This window comes from Acanthochromis polyacanthus, chromosome 17, assembly GCF_021347895.1.
Source record: "Acanthochromis polyacanthus isolate Apoly-LR-REF ecotype Palm Island chromosome 17, KAUST_Apoly_ChrSc, whole genome shotgun sequence".
In the NCBI taxonomy this organism is placed as follows: Eukaryota; Metazoa; Chordata; class Actinopteri; family Pomacentridae; genus Acanthochromis; species Acanthochromis polyacanthus.
Window position 1 is genome coordinate 3,014,403 of NC_067129.1, and position 15,419 is coordinate 3,029,821.

General features: G+C 36.7%; 1 protein-coding gene and 1 long non-coding RNA gene across 9 annotated transcripts in view; one reads left to right on the forward strand and one right to left on the reverse strand.

Annotated features, from left to right (window-relative positions):
- The window catches only part of ttc3 (tetratricopeptide repeat domain 3), a 43,122-nt gene extending 38,460 nt beyond the window's left edge, over nucleotides 1–4,662 (forward strand). For 2 of the 3 annotated variants that reach the window (XM_051937291.1, XM_051937292.1), the window contains exons 42-46: nucleotides 601–809; nucleotides 980–1,094; nucleotides 2,238–2,363; nucleotides 3,983–4,075; nucleotides 4,423–4,662. In XM_051937291.1, the coding sequence (XP_051793251.1) occupies nucleotides 601–809; nucleotides 980–1,094; nucleotides 2,238–2,363; nucleotides 3,983–4,075; nucleotides 4,423–4,527 (648 nt within the window). In that variant the 3' untranslated portion in view covers nucleotides 4,528–4,662. The remainder of the gene's footprint in view (nucleotides 1–600; nucleotides 810–979; nucleotides 1,095–2,237; nucleotides 2,364–3,982; nucleotides 4,076–4,422) is intronic. The other variant, XM_051937293.1, reaches the window with a different exon arrangement.
- On the reverse strand, nucleotides 2,333–14,734 carry LOC127530482 (uncharacterized). 6 transcript variants are annotated; one of them, XR_007937059.1, is made up of 5 exons: nucleotides 14,614–14,734; nucleotides 11,802–11,962; nucleotides 8,979–9,139; nucleotides 5,935–6,095; nucleotides 2,333–2,446 (listed from the first exon to the last, which is right to left on the reverse strand). It is a non-coding gene; the product is annotated as an uncharacterized LOC127530482 (long non-coding RNA). The 6 variants fall into 6 exon arrangements; XR_007937057.1 differs by lacking the exon at nucleotides 2,333–2,446 and adding an exon at nucleotides 4,747–5,448; XR_007937061.1 differs by lacking the exon at nucleotides 2,333–2,446 and adding an exon at nucleotides 10,527–10,649 and having other exon boundaries at nucleotides 5,461–6,095.
- Nucleotides 14,735–15,419: the final 685 nt, after the last annotated feature.

The following is a 15,419-nucleotide window of genomic DNA, read 5'->3' on the forward strand; positions in this document are numbered from 1 at the left end:
ACACCTGATTCAAATGATCAGGCTCGTTATCAGGCTTCTGCTGAGCTTGATGATAAGCTAATCATTTGAATCAGGTGTGTTGGAAGAAGGAAACATCTAGAACATGCAGGATAGTGGACCTCCAGGAAATGAGTTTGACACCCCTGGATTAGGTGGTTTTAGTATGTTTTAGTAGATGTACTTCTCCACAAACATGGCCCTGTAAGGGTTAAGCATTTCCTGGCATCATATCCAGACTAATGTGGGCGTATTTAGAAGGATTAGTTTCAGCTAAAATGTGTTTCTATCAGGCTCTGCAATGACTAATGAAAACCAGCCTGTTGTCTGCTTAAACTACTGCCTCAGAGAAGTTGTGTTTTTTTGTCATTAACAGATTGGTGCTTCTTTTCTCTTGTTGCTTGTGTTTTATTCTCCTTTTAATCAAGAGTTATTTCAGTGCTCAGACACACATTTACCAACATTTAGGTATCAGACTGGACAAAGTACCTGCAGATATCAGTAATAATCGACATTGAACCTTCATCAGGACATCCCTGGTGGTTCCTTGTAATCACTAAATGTATTGATGTAAACTGCTGCTGTTATGTGTGATTGTTGCAGCTTTCTGCCGCTGCTAAAGAGTTTACTCCTCATTTTTCGGCTCAGACGTCCCGCGGCGCCTCCTCACCCGTCCAGAAACCTGCTCCACCTGCAGCTCAGGCCCCGACTGTCCAACGTAAACCTCCACCCAGAACCACTGAGCCTCCTCGCAGCACCGTGTTTGAGAAAGCCATGGGGAGCCTGGCCACCATGTTCCCCGACTACACAAGGTAACGCTGCAGTGGTACTGCTGTGAGTTAACTAGCTGCTCAACGGGCGCTTCTTTGAAGGTTCTGATGCCTCAAATCAACCAGAAAGTCACCTGTGGACGACGACTGGAAGGAAGGCCAGGGAACACTGAGCCCTGAGAATTCAAACCATGTCCTGTGTTTGTTTTCAGGCCAGACCTGATGAGGTTTGTTCAGGAGCTGCGTTCAACCAGCGGAGGAAATCTGAGCAGCATGACGTTACAGGATGTTGTTGGTGGAGCCACTCAGCTGATCCTGGACCACCAGGTGAACTTTCTACTTATTCATTATTAGAGAAAGGTTTCTACACATGTAAATGTTAGAGAACTAATCACAAGGTCAAATGGACTAAAGATTTCTGTTTTAATGTTCATTTCCATCCATAAATACAAAATAATAATAATAATACTCTTGAGCTGCAACCAAGTCAGAGATAATATCTCATTATTTAATGAATAAATTAAATGGTTAATAAAGAGGTAATAACACCATCATACCACTGAAACGGTTCAAAGTGATCCAGAATGTGGTTGAATCTTCAATGAACAGAACATCAGCAGCAGTGAAATACTCATCCAGGAATGAAACGGCAACAATACGGGTTTGATGTCAAAAAACATGATTATTTTTTGTTCTCCTGTGAAGATGTTGGTTTGATTATAAGATGAACTTCTATCTTCTGACTGATGCTCTGATTGGATAGATCGTCCTCATTAGTGATGATGTGAATTTTGACTAAATCAAACTATAAATTCTACATTTGTGCAGCTGCTTGTGCTGCTAAACGTATCTGCTGTGAAGTTCTGGTTGACTTCCATTTTTAAGCTCCTTGATACTTTTTGGTGATGGATAGATTGATAGCCTATAGATAAATAGATACTTTATTAATCCTGAGGGAAATTTAAAGTATTCAGCAGTTTACATACAACAAGAATAAGACAAAGACAAAACAGACATTAAAGGTTTGTGTAAACTCTAAAAAAAACTTTCTCTACAATACTCTAAACAAAACGCTTCTAATTTTAAAATCTATAGAAATTCTAATTGTATTAAAAGCCAATGAACAGTATTTACACCTTTCAGTTCATTTAAAGTGATTTAAGTGGTGATCAGCAGATTCATTCATCTTTAAAACAGCTTAAATAGAAAGATTAAGTTAGAAGTCAAAAAGACAGTGTGACTGTCTAACATACAGGTGGTGCAAATGAACTGGTAGAGTCCAGTTTAAGTGTTCTTTTAGCACTTACTAAGCAAAGGATGTTTCATTATTAACTAATAGTTCTATTGTGAACAGAATTGTTTGTTATTCACACATGAATGCTGTCTTGTCTCTGCAACAGAATCCTTTCATATTTGAACTGATGGTTCAGTCTTCTAGAAGTAACTGTGGCGACTTTTCTTTACTTTCAGGAGCGGCTTAATTCTGCCAGATCCAACATTGTGGGTCGTGGGAGTCCAGCTCAGTGTGCGACCCCCCCACTGCTGAACCCAGTCTGGCAGCCCCTCGGATCCCAGAGAGCCCCGAACCCCAACGCAGTGAGTCCAGCATCATCCTCCATCGGCTGCACCGACACGAACACGTTGGGCGTGAAGCAGCACGGTGCTGCATCCTAAATGTTCTGAAAAAACATCAGCTTCATCATTGAACTGCTGTTTGTAACGATCTGCGACGGCTCAGAGTACAATGATGTGACTCAGGCTACGTTTACACGAGGACCATCTTAACAGAAAACGCAAAAGTGGCGTCCTGTCATTTCACGTTTAGACGAGCGGTTTTGAAGGAAATCTGCGTCTATACGGTGACTCTATAGTGTGTGGAATTCGATTGGATATGCATGCCAGGCAGCTGGGTGGCGCTGTGATAAAACTCCGCCATGTCTACGTGCATGCTTACTATCTCCCTTTTCGATCTCCGCCGTGGTAAATGTTCATGAGTGGAATCTGTACAGATTCTGTACGTTTGTTGGTACGACTCCTGTAATGTACATAGAGCTGCCAGAGCTGCTTGAAGGTACGAAGGATGGAAATAATCACACATCTTTGTTTACTTCCTTGTACCGGCCGGCAAACCAAAGCACCGGCGCACGTATGTGACGTAATCGCGTACGCAACGTGGTCAGATCTCGGCAAAGTTTTGCGTTTTGCTGTTTAGACGGAAACGTAACGGCGGAGCGTTTTCTACTTTTCCACTCTGGAGGCCGGTTTCAAATTTTTGCGTTTTTAGGCCCCCCCCTCGTATAAACGGTAGGGTGTTTTGTTGAAATATTTTGACGTTCTTACCTGCAAGCGTCCTCGTGTAAACGGCCCCTCAGTCTACAAAGCGTAACAAATGGATGAAGCATTTCCATAACAATTTAACAGAATCAGCTCTAAATGAAATCCTCACCTCAGTTTTTACATTTAATCCTGAACATCTGGACTAAACTTTTATGGCCAAACAGCGAACATCTTTAGGAGGCGAAAAACTTTCATCCTGTGGGTCTGAAAGTTTGAGAATGTGGGGAAAAAATATTTTCACAGTGAAAACTTCCACATTTTCAACATTTCTGAACATTTTTGGTGGGAAAAAGAAATTTTTAAAAAAAAAATGTTTCTTTAGAACATTCCCAAAAAAATCAAAGAAAATCCAGCGAATTTCACTGGATTTTGTTTGATTTTTATGTGAATGTTCTTAAAGAAAATATTTAAAGCTTTACTGATATGTAATCACTTTAGATATTTCTACAACTTTTGGGGAAGATTTTTACTTATTTTTTTGTAAAATATTGACAAGAATTTGGTGGATTTTTTTTTTTGCAAAATTTTTAAGGGAAACTTTTAAGGAATTATTGGAATTTTCTTCCTATGGTTTTGCCAATTTTCAGAAATTTGGGGTATTTTTGTGCAGAATTTTTGGATTTTTTTCAGACAAGGAAACATTATTTTTTTGGTGTCCGTACATGAGGACAGCAGGAGGATTAAATATTCGGTCTGTCGTCTCCTAATCATGTGACCTTTAGAACGTCAAATATTTAGCTTTGTGACTGTAAATTATCAATAAACAGGAAGAAATAGTGCGTCGTTGGGGCCCGTTTGCTTTTTCTGTATTTGCATGCCACCAGCTAACTAAAGGCAGTATAACTAGTGTGTGTTCTGACTGTGTGTGTCGATTGCAGCTGAACATGGAGGATCCGTGCATCATCTGTCATGAGGACATGGTTCCAGAGGAGACCTGTGTGCTGGAGTGCAGACACAGCTTCCATGAAGAGGTGAGCAGGAATCCCATAATGCACCTGAGCATCTTCCATCCATCCAGTGTCCACAAAAAGAAGAATGTTTGTAAATGAGGGTTTAAGTTTAATGCTAACTTTGAAAGGCATGCGTGATAGTGAACGTGATGTATTGTACACATACAGTAAAGTACAGGGGTACAGCTCAGACTTTACCTCACAACAGTCAGAGTTGAGGAAGAATACACAGAGAACTTTTAACAGTTAATTCATGATGAGCTGCAGAGTGAATCCTACATGTACAAGAAGTCGCCTTCAGTTGTAACCTGCTGCTGAAGTGAAACAAAACGGTTTTAAAGTGTCGTGTTCTTTCTCTTTGTGTTCAGTGCATCAAGTCGTGGCTGAAAGAGCAGAGCACCTGTCCCACCTGCAGAAATCACGCTTTGCTGCCTGAAGATTTCCCTGTGCTGCCCGGCAGGAGACGCCCCTGATGTCTTAGCGTTCTTCACTAACCTTTACCGACCTTACATTTATGTTTTAATATTTTATCTTTCTTTGAAAATGTTGACCTGTGCAGAGAGTCACCAGTTTATATAACGAGGAAATAAAACTGTCCTGTGTTTGAACTTGTTTCTTGTGTTTGTGTCACACAAAACTCCCAGTAACCCGAACAAGACTACGTTACTTTTGGACAATGATTACGCTAATATATCAAGAGGATGAATATCAGGTATTGTACATGTAGGGTACCCCAGTACTGTACTACACATGTACGATATGTGACATTTTGAACGACAATAAACCATTTTAGTCCAATTTTGGATGACATAGTAAACTATGATGTTTTTAGTCCACTTTTGGACAACATACCAAACTATGACATTTTTACTTTACGTTTGATGATTTCTGTGTAGAAATCTTTATTTACAGTTGAATCTATTTATTTTTCATAGTTTCTTATCTCCAAGTAGTTGAAGAAAGACGGCGACAAATTAGCATTTTTTTGCATTGATATATCAAACTGATGACGTAGTGCTGTACTTTGTCTCTTTTTGTAAGCCTAAAATGCTTTGCTTGGTTGGGGGGTACTTGAATGAAAAAACAGTACACAGGGGGTACGTCACTGAAAAAAGACTGAGAATGTCATTTTTTCAACATGTCGTAAAAACATGCCATATGATGAAATAATGTAAAATGGGCTGTGAAAAACACTATAGAGCAGTTGTCTTTAAAAGAGAAATCATTGGGCACCCGTATAGCTCAACGAGTTAAACAGGTGACCCAATTACAGGGGCTTTTCCTGATGCAGCGTCCTGGGTTCGATTCCTGCTTCTGGTCCCTTGATGTATGTCTTGCCCAGATGCAACTCCCCAACTTCCAATCTCTATTTCATTATGCCTATAAATAAAGAGCTGAAGAAAAGCTGAAAAAACAATCATCATGAATTTTGTCCAAAAAAAACCGCCATACTATATACTATGTGGAAAAAAATGTGATTTTTTTCAACATGTCATAAAAACATGCCATATGATGAAATAATGTAAAGCAAGCCGTGAAAAACACTATAGAGCAGTTTTCTTGGAAAAAAACAATCATCATGAATTTTGTCCAAAAAAAACGCCATGTCGAAAAAAATGTCAATTTTCAACATGTCTTAAAAACATGTCATATGATGAAATAATGTAAAGTCGGCCGTGAAAAACACTATAGAGGGCATATCTGGGAAAAAAACAATCATCATGAATTTTGTCCAAAAAAACGCCATACTATACTATGTCGAAAAAAAAGCCATTTTTTTCAACATGTCGTTAAAAACATGTCATACGATGAAATAATGTAAAATGGGCCGTGAAAAACACTATAGAGCAGTTCTCTTTGAAAAGGAACTCATCAGGCACCTGTATAGCTCAACGAATTAAGCAGGCGACCCATTTACAGGGGCTTATCCTGATGCGGTGTCCTGGGTTCGATTCCTGCTTCTGGCCCCTTGATGCATGTCTTGCCCACAGTCTACTCCCGAACTTCCAATCTCTCCTTCATTATGCCTATAAATAAAGAGCTGAAGAAAAGCCAAAAAAATAATATATGAAAAAAAAATCATATTATTATAAAATGTTGAAAAAAATGTCACTTTTTCAGCATGTCGTAAAAACATGTCATATGATGAAATAATGTAAAGCAGGCCGTGAAAAACACTCTAGAGCAGTTTTCTTGGGAAAAAAAAATCATCATGAATTTTGTCCAAAAATATAACACCATACTATACTATGTCGAAAAAAGGCCATTTTTTCAACATGTTGTAAAAACATGCCATATGATGAAATAATGTAAAGTAGGCCATGAAAAACACTATAGAGGGCATATGTGGGAAAAAAACCATCATCATGAATTTTGTCCAAAAAAACGCCATACTATACTATGTTGAAAAAAATGTGATTTTTCAACATGTCGTAAAAACATGTCATACGATGAAATAATGTAAAATGGGCCGTGAAAAACACTATAGAGCAGTTGTCTTTAAAAGAGAAATCATTGGGCACCCGTATAGCTCAACGAGTTAAACAGGTGACCCAATTACAGGGGCTTTTCCTGATGCAGCGTCCTGGGTTCGATTCCTGCTTCTGGCCCCTTGATGTATGTCTTGCCCAGACGCTACTCCCCAACTTCCAATCTCTATTTCGTTATGCCTATAAATAAAGAGCTGAAGAAAAGCCGAAAAAACAATCATTATGAATTTTGTCCAAAAAAACGCCATACTACATACTATGTGGAAAAAAACGTCATTTTTTCAACATGTCGTAAAAACATGCCATATGATGAAATAATGTAAAGCAGGCCGTGAAAAACACCCCAGAGCACTTTTCTTTGAAAAAAAAAAATCATGAATTTTGTCCAAAAAAAACGCCATACTATACTGTCAAAAAAAATGTCATTTTTTCAACATGTCGTAAAAACATGCCATAAGATGAAATAATGTAAAGTAGGCCGTGAAAAACACAATAGAGCAGTTTTCTTTGAAAAAAAAAACTCATGAATTTTGTCCAAAAAAACGCCATAGTATACTATGTCGAAAAAAATGTCATATTTTACAACATGTCGTAAAAACATGCCATATGATGAAATAATGTAAAGTAGGCCGTGAAAAACACAATAGAGCAGTTTTCTTTGAAAAAAAAACTCATGAATTTTGTCCAAAAAACGCCATACTACTACGTCGAAAAAAATGTCATTTTTTACAACATGTCATAAAAACATGCCATACGATGAAATAATGTAAAGTAGGCCGTGAAAAACACTATAGAGGACATATCTGGGAAAAAAACAATCATGAATTTTGTCCAAAAAAACGCCATACTATACTATGTCGAAAAAAAAGCCATTTTTTTCAACATGTCGTTAAAAACATGTCATACGATGAAATAATGTAAAATGGGCCGTGAAAAACACTATAGAGCAGTTGTCTTTAAAAGAGAAATCATTGGGCACCCGTATAGCTCAACGAGTTAAACAGGTGACCCAATTACAGGGGCTTATCCTGATGCAGCGTCCTGGGTTCGATTCCCGCTTCTGGCCCCTTGATGTATGTCTTGCCCAGACGCTACTCCCCAACTTCCAATCTCTATTTCATTATGCCTATAAATAAAGAGCTGAAGAAAAGCCGAAAAAACAATCATTATGAATTAAGTCAAAAAAAAACGCCATACTATATACTATGTGGAAAAAAATGTCATTTTTTCAACATGTCGTAAAAACATGTCATATGATGAAATAATGTAAAGCAGGCCGTGAAAAACACAATAGAGCAGTTTTCTTTGAAAAAAAAAAAATCATGAATTTTGTCCAAAAAAACGCCATACTATATATACTACGTCGAAAAAAATGTCATTTTTTACAACATGTCGTAAAAACATGTCATATGATGAAATAATGTAAAGCAGGCCGTGAAAAACACCCCAGAGCAGTTTTCTTGGAAAAAAACAATCATCATGAATTTTGTCCAAAAAAAACGCCATACTACACTACGTCGAAAAAAATGTCATTTTTTACAACATGTCGTAAAAACATGCCATACGATGAAATAATGTAAAGTAGTCCGTGAAAAACACTATAGAGGACATATCTGGGAAAAAAACAATCATCATGAATTTTGTCCAAAAAAACGCCATACTATACTATGTCGAAAAAAAAGCCATTTTTTTCAACATGTCGTTAAAAACATGTCATACGATGAAATAATGTAAAATGGGCCGTGAAAAACACTATAGAGCAGTTGTCTTTAAAAGAGAAATCATTGGGCACCCGTATAGCTCAACGAGTTAAACAGGTGACCCAATTACAGGGGCTTTTCCTGATGCAGCGTCCTGGGTTCGATTCCCGCTTCTGGCCCCTTGATGTATGTCTTGCCCAGACGCTACTCCCCAACTTCCAATCTCTATTTCATTATGCCTATAAATAAAGAGCTGAAGAAAAGCCGAAAAAACAATCATTATGAATTTTGTCCAAAAAAACGCCATACTACATACTATGTGGAAAAAAACGTCATTTTTTCAACATGTCATAAAAACATGCCATATGATGAAATAATGTAAAGCAAGCCGTGAAAAACACTATAGAGCAGTTTTCTTGGAAAAAAACAATCATCATGAATTTTGTCCAAAAAAACGCCATGTCGAAAAAAATGTCAATTTTCAACATGTCTTAAAAACATGTCATATGATGAAATAATGTAAAGTCGGCCGTGAAAAACACTATAGAGGGCATATCTGGGAAAAAAACAATCATCATGAATTTTGTCCAAAAAAACGCCATACTATACTATGTCGAAAAAAAAGCCATTTTTTTCAACATGTCGTTAAAAACATGTCATACGATGAAATAATGTAAAATGGGCCGTGAAAAACACTATAGAGCAGTTCTCTTTGAAAAGGAACTCATCAGGCACCTGTATAGCTCAACGAATTAAGCAGGCGACCCATTTACAGGGGCTTATCCTGATGCGGTGTCCTGGGTTCGATTCCTGCTTCTGGCCCCTTGATGCATGTCTTGCCCACAGTCTACTCCCGAACTTCCAATCTCTCCTTCATTATGCCTATAAATAAAGAGCTGAAGAAAAGCCAAAAAAATAATATATGAAAAAAAAATCATATTATTATAAAATGTTGAAAAAAATGTCACTTTTTCAGCATGTCGTAAAAACATGTCATATGATGAAATAATGTAAAGCAGGCCGTGAAAAACACTCTAGAGCAGTTTTCTTGGGAAAAAAAAATCATCATGAATTTTGTCCAAAAATATAACACCATACTATACTATGTCGAAAAAAAGGCCATTTTTTCAACATGTTGTAAAAACATGCCATATGATGAAATAATGTAAAGTAGGCCATGAAAAACACTATAGAGGGCATATGTGGGAAAAAAACCATCATCATGAATTTTGTCCAAAAAAACGCCATACTATACTATGTCGAAAAAAATGTGATTTTTCAACATGTCGTAAAAACATGTCATACGATGAAATAATGTAAAATGGGCCGTGAAAAACACTATAGAGCAGTTGTCTTTAAAAGAGAAATCATTGGGCACCCGTACAGCTCAACGAGTTAAACAGGTGACCCAATTACAGGGGCTTTTCCTGATGCAGCGTCCTGGGTTCGATTCCTGCTTCTGGCCCCTTGATGTATGTCTTGCCCAGACGCTACTCCCCAACTTCCAATCTCTATTTCATTGTGCCTATAAATAAAGAGCTGAAGAAAAGCCGAAAAAACAATCAGTATGAATTAAGTAAAAAAAAAACGCCATACTATATACTATGTGGAAAAAAATGTCATTTTTTCAGCATGTCGTAAAAACATGTCATATGATGAAATAATGTAAAGCAGGCCGTGAAAAACACTACTGAGCAGTTGTCTTTAAAAGAGAACTCATCGGGCACCTGTATAGCTCAATGAGTTAAGCAGGCAACCCATGTACAGGGGCTTGTCCCGATGCAGCGTTCTGGGTTCGACTCCTGCTTCTGGCCCCTTGCTGCATGTTTTCCCCACACTCGACTCCCCAACTTCTAATCTCTCCTTTATTATGCCTATCAATAAAGACCTGAAGAAAAGCCAAAAAAATAATATATGAAAAAAAAATCATCATGAATTTTGTCCAAAAAAACGCCATACTATATACTATGTGGAAAAAAAGGCCATTTTTTTCAACATATCTTAAAAACATGCCATATGATGAAATAATGTAAAGTATGCCGTGAAAAACACAATAGAGCAGTTTTCTTTGAAAAAAACAATCATCATGAATTTTGTCCAAAAAAACGCCATAGTATACTATGTCGAAAAAAATGTCATTTTTTTCAACATGTCGTTAAAAACATGTCATACGATGAAATAATGTAAAATGGGCCGTGAAAAACACTATAGAGCAGTTGTCTTTAAAAGAGAAATCATTGGGCACCCGTATAGCTCAACGAGTTAAACAGGCGACCCATTTACAGGGGCTTATCCGGATGCAGCGTCCTGGGTTCGATTCCTGCTTCTGGTCCCTTGATGTATGTCTTGCCCAGATGCTACTCCCCAACTTCCAATCTCTATTTCATTATGCCTATAAATAAAGAGCTGAAGAAAAGCCAAAAAAACAATCATTATGAATTAAGTTAAAAAAAAACGCCATACTATATACTATGTGGAAAAAAACGTCATTTTTTCAACATGTCGTAAAAACATGCCATATGATGAAATAATGTAAAGCAGGCCGTGAAAAACACCCCAGAGCAGTTTTCTTGGAAAAAAACAATCATCATGAATTTTGTCCAAAAAAAACGCCATACTACACTACGTCGAAAAAAATGTCATTTTTTACAACATGTCGTAAAAACATGCCATACGATGAAATAATGTAAAGTAGTCCGTGAAAAACACTATAGAGGACATATCTGGGAAAAAAACAATCATCATGAATTTTGTCCAAAAAAACGCCATACTATACTATGTCGAAAAAAAGCCATTTTTTTCAACATGTCGTTAAAAACATGTCATACGATGAAATAATGTAAAATGGGCCGTGAAAAACACTATAGAGCAGTTGTCTTTAAAAGAGAAATCATTGGGCACCCGTATAGCTCAACGAGTTAAACAGGTGACCCAATTACAGGGGCTTATCCTGATGCAGCGTCCTGGGTTCGATTCCCGCTTCTGGCCCCTTGATGTATGTCTTGCCCAGACGCTACTCCCCAACTTCCAATCTCTATTTCATTATGCCTATAAATAAAGAGCTGAAGAAAAGCCGAAAAAACAATCATTATGAATTAAGTCAAAAAAAACGCCATACTATATACTATGTGGAAAAAATGTCATTTTTTCAACATGTCGTAAAAACATGTCATATGATGAAATAATGTAAAGTCGGCCGTGAAAAACACAATAGAGCAGTTTTCTTTGAAAAAAAAAAAATCATGAATTTTGTCCAAAAAAACGCCATACTATATATACTACGTCGAAAAAAATGTCATTTTTTACAACATGTCGTAAAAACATGCCATACGATGAAATAATGTAAAGTCGGCCGTGAAAAACACTATAGAGGGCATATCTGGGAAAAAAACAATCATCATGAATTTTGTCCAAAAAAACGCCATACTATACTATGTCGAAAAAAAAGCCATTTTTTTCAACATGTCGTTAAAAACATGTCATACGATGAAATAATGTAAAATGGGCCGTGAAAAACACTATAGAGCAGTTCTCTTTGAAAAGGAACTCATCAGGCACCTGTATAGCTCAACGAATTAAGCAGGCGACCCATTTACAGGGGCTTATCCTGATGCGGTGTCCTGGGTTCGATTCCTGCTTCTGGCCCCTTGATGCATGTCTTGCCCACAGTCTACTCCCGAACTTCCAATCTCTCCTTCATTATGCCTATAAATAAAGAGCTGAAGAAAAGCCAAAAAATAATATATGAAAAAAAATCATATTATTATAAAATGTTGAAAAAAATGTCACTTTTTCAGCATGTCGTAAAAACATGTCATATGATGAAATAATGTAAAGCAGGCCGTGAAAAACACTCTAGAGCAGTTTTCTTGGGAAAAAAAAATCATCATGAATTTTGTCCAAAAATATAACACCATACTATACTATGTCGAAAAAAAGGCCATTTTTTCAACATGTTGTAAAAACATGCTATATGATGAAATAATGTAAAGTAGGCCATGAAAAACACTATAGAGGGCATATGTGGGAAAAAAACCATCATCATGAATTTTGTCCAAAAAAACGCCATACTATACTATGTCGAAAAAAATGTGATTTTTCAACATGTCGTAAAAACATGTCATACGATGAAATAATGTAAAATGGGCCGTGAAAAACACTATAGAGCAGTTGTCTTTAAAAGAGAAATCATTGGGCACCCGTATAGCTCAACGAGTTAAACAGGTGACCCAATTACAGGGGCTTTTCCTGATGCAGCGTCCTGGGTTCGATTCCTGCTTCTGGCCCCTTGATGTATGTCTTGCCCAGACGCTACTCCCCAACTTCCAATCTCTATTTCATTGTGCCTATAAATAAAGAGCTGAAGAAAAGCCGAAAAAACAATCAGTATGAATTAAGTAAAAAAAAAACGCCATACTATATACTATGTGGAAAAAACGTCATTTTTTCAACATGTCGTAAAAACATGTCATATGATGAAATAATGTAAAGCAGGCCGTGAAAAACACTACTGAGCAGTTGTCTTTAAAAGAGAACTCATCGGGCACCTGTATAGCTCAATGAGTTAAGCAGGCAACCCATGTACAGGGGCTTGTCCCGATGCAGCGTTCTGGGTTCGACTCCTGCTTCTGGCCCCTTGCTGCATGTTTTCCCCACACTCGACTCCCCAACTTCTAATCTCTCCTTTATTATGCCTATCAATAAAGACCTGAAGAAAAGCCAAAAAAATAATATATGAAAAAAAATCATCATGAATTTTGTCCAAAAAAACGCCATACTATATACTATGTGGAAAAAAAGGCCATTTTTTCAACATGTCTTAAAAACATGCCATATGATGAAATAATGTAAAGTATGCCGTGAAAAACACAATAGAGCAGTTTTCTTTGAAAAAAACAATCATCATGAATTTTGTCCAAAAAAAACGCCATAGTATACTATGTCGAAAAAATGTCATTTTTTTCAACATGTCGTTAAAAACATGTCATACGATGAAATAATGTAAAATGGGCCGTGAAAAACACTATAGAGCAGTTGTCTTTAAAAGAGAAATCATTGGGCACCCGTATAGCTCAACGAGTTAAACAGGCGATCCATTTACAGGGGCTTATCCTGATGCAGCGTCCTGGGTTTGATTCCTGCTTCTGGTCCCTTGATGTATGTCTTGCCCAGATGCTACTCCCCAACTTCCAATCTCTATTTCATTATGCCTATAAATAAAGAGCTGAAGAAAAGCCAAAAAAACAATCATTATGAATTAAGTCAAAAAAAACGCCATACTATATACTATGTGGAAAAAAACGTCATTTTTTCAACATGTCGTAAAAACATGCCATATGATGAAATAATGTAAAGTAGGCCGTGAAAAACACAATAGAGCAGTTTTCTTTGAAAAAAAAAAATCATGAATTTTGTCCAAAAAAACGCCATAGTATACTATGTCGAAAAAAATGTCATTTTTTACAACATGTCGTAAAAACATACCATACGATGAAATAATGTAAAGTAGGCCGTGAAAAACACTATAGAGGGCATATCTGGGAAAAAAACAATCATCATGAATTTTGTCCAAAAAAACGCCATACTATACTATGTCGAAAAAAAAGCCATTTTTTTCAACATGTCGTTAAAAACATGTCATACGATGAAATAATGTAAAATGGGCCGTGAAAAACACTATAGAGCAGTTGTCTTTAAAAGAGAAATCATTGGGCACCCGTATAGCTCAACGAGTTAAACAGGTGACCCAATTTCAGGGGCTTATCCTGATGCAGCGTCCTGGGTTCGATTCCCGCTTCTGGCCCCTTGATGTATGTCTTGCCCAGACGCTACTCCCCAACTTCCAATCTCTATTTCATTATGCCTATAAATAAAGAGCTGAAGAAAAGCCGAAAAAACAATCATTATGAATTAAGTCAAAAAAAAACGCCATACTATATACTATGTGGAAAAAAATGTCATTTTTTCAACATGTCGTAAAAACATGTCATATGATGAAATAATGTAAAGTCGGCCGTGAAAAACACAATAGAGCAGTTTTCTTTGAAAAAAAAAATCATGAATTTTGTCCAAAAAAACGCCATAGTATATATACTACGTCGAAAAAAATGTCATTTTTTACAACATGTCGTAAAAACATGTCATATGATGAAATAATGTAAAGTCGGCCGTGAAAAACACTATAGAGGGCATATCTGGGAAAAAAACAATCATGAATTTTGTCCAAAAAAACGCCATACTATACTATGTCGAAAAAAAAGCCATTTTTTTCAACATGTCGTTAAAAACATGTCATACGATGAAATAATGTAAAATGGGCCGTGAAAAACACTATAGAGCAGTTCTCTTTGAAAAGGAACTCATCAGGCACCTGTATAGCTCAACGAATTAAGCAGGCGACCCATTTACAGGGGCTTATCCTGATGCGGTGTCCTGGGTTCGATTCCTGCTTCTGGCCCCTTGATGCATGTCTTGCCCACAGTCTACTCCCCAACTTCCAATCTCTCCTTCATTATGCCTATAAATAAAGAGCTGAAGAAAAGCCAAAAAAATAATATATGAAAAAAATCATATTATTATAAAATGTTGAAAAAAATGTCACTTTTTCAGCATGTCGTAAAAACATGTCATATGATGAAATAATGTAAAGCAGGCCGTGAAAAACACTCTAGAGCAGTTTTCTTGGAAAAAAACAATCATCATGAATTTTGTCCAAAAATATAACACCATACTATACTATGTCGAAAAAAAGGCCATTTTTTCAACATGTTGTAAAAACATGCCATATGATGAAATAATGTAAAGCAGGCCGTGAAAAACACTATAGAGCAGTTTTCTTGGAAAAAAACAATCATCATGAATTTTGTCCAAAAAAAAAAAACGCCATACTATACTATGTCGAAAAAAAAGCCATTTTTTCAACATGTTGTAAAAACATGCCATATGATGAAATAATGTAAAGTAGGCCATGAAAAACACTATAGAGGGCATATGTGGGAAAAAAACCATCATCATGAATTTTGTCCAAAAAAACGCCATACTATACTATGTCGAAAAAAATGTGATTTTTCAACATGTCGTAAAAACATGTCATACGATGAAATAATGTAAAGTAGGCCATGAAAAACACTATGGAGGACATATCTGGGAAAAAAAACAATCATGAATTTTGTCCAA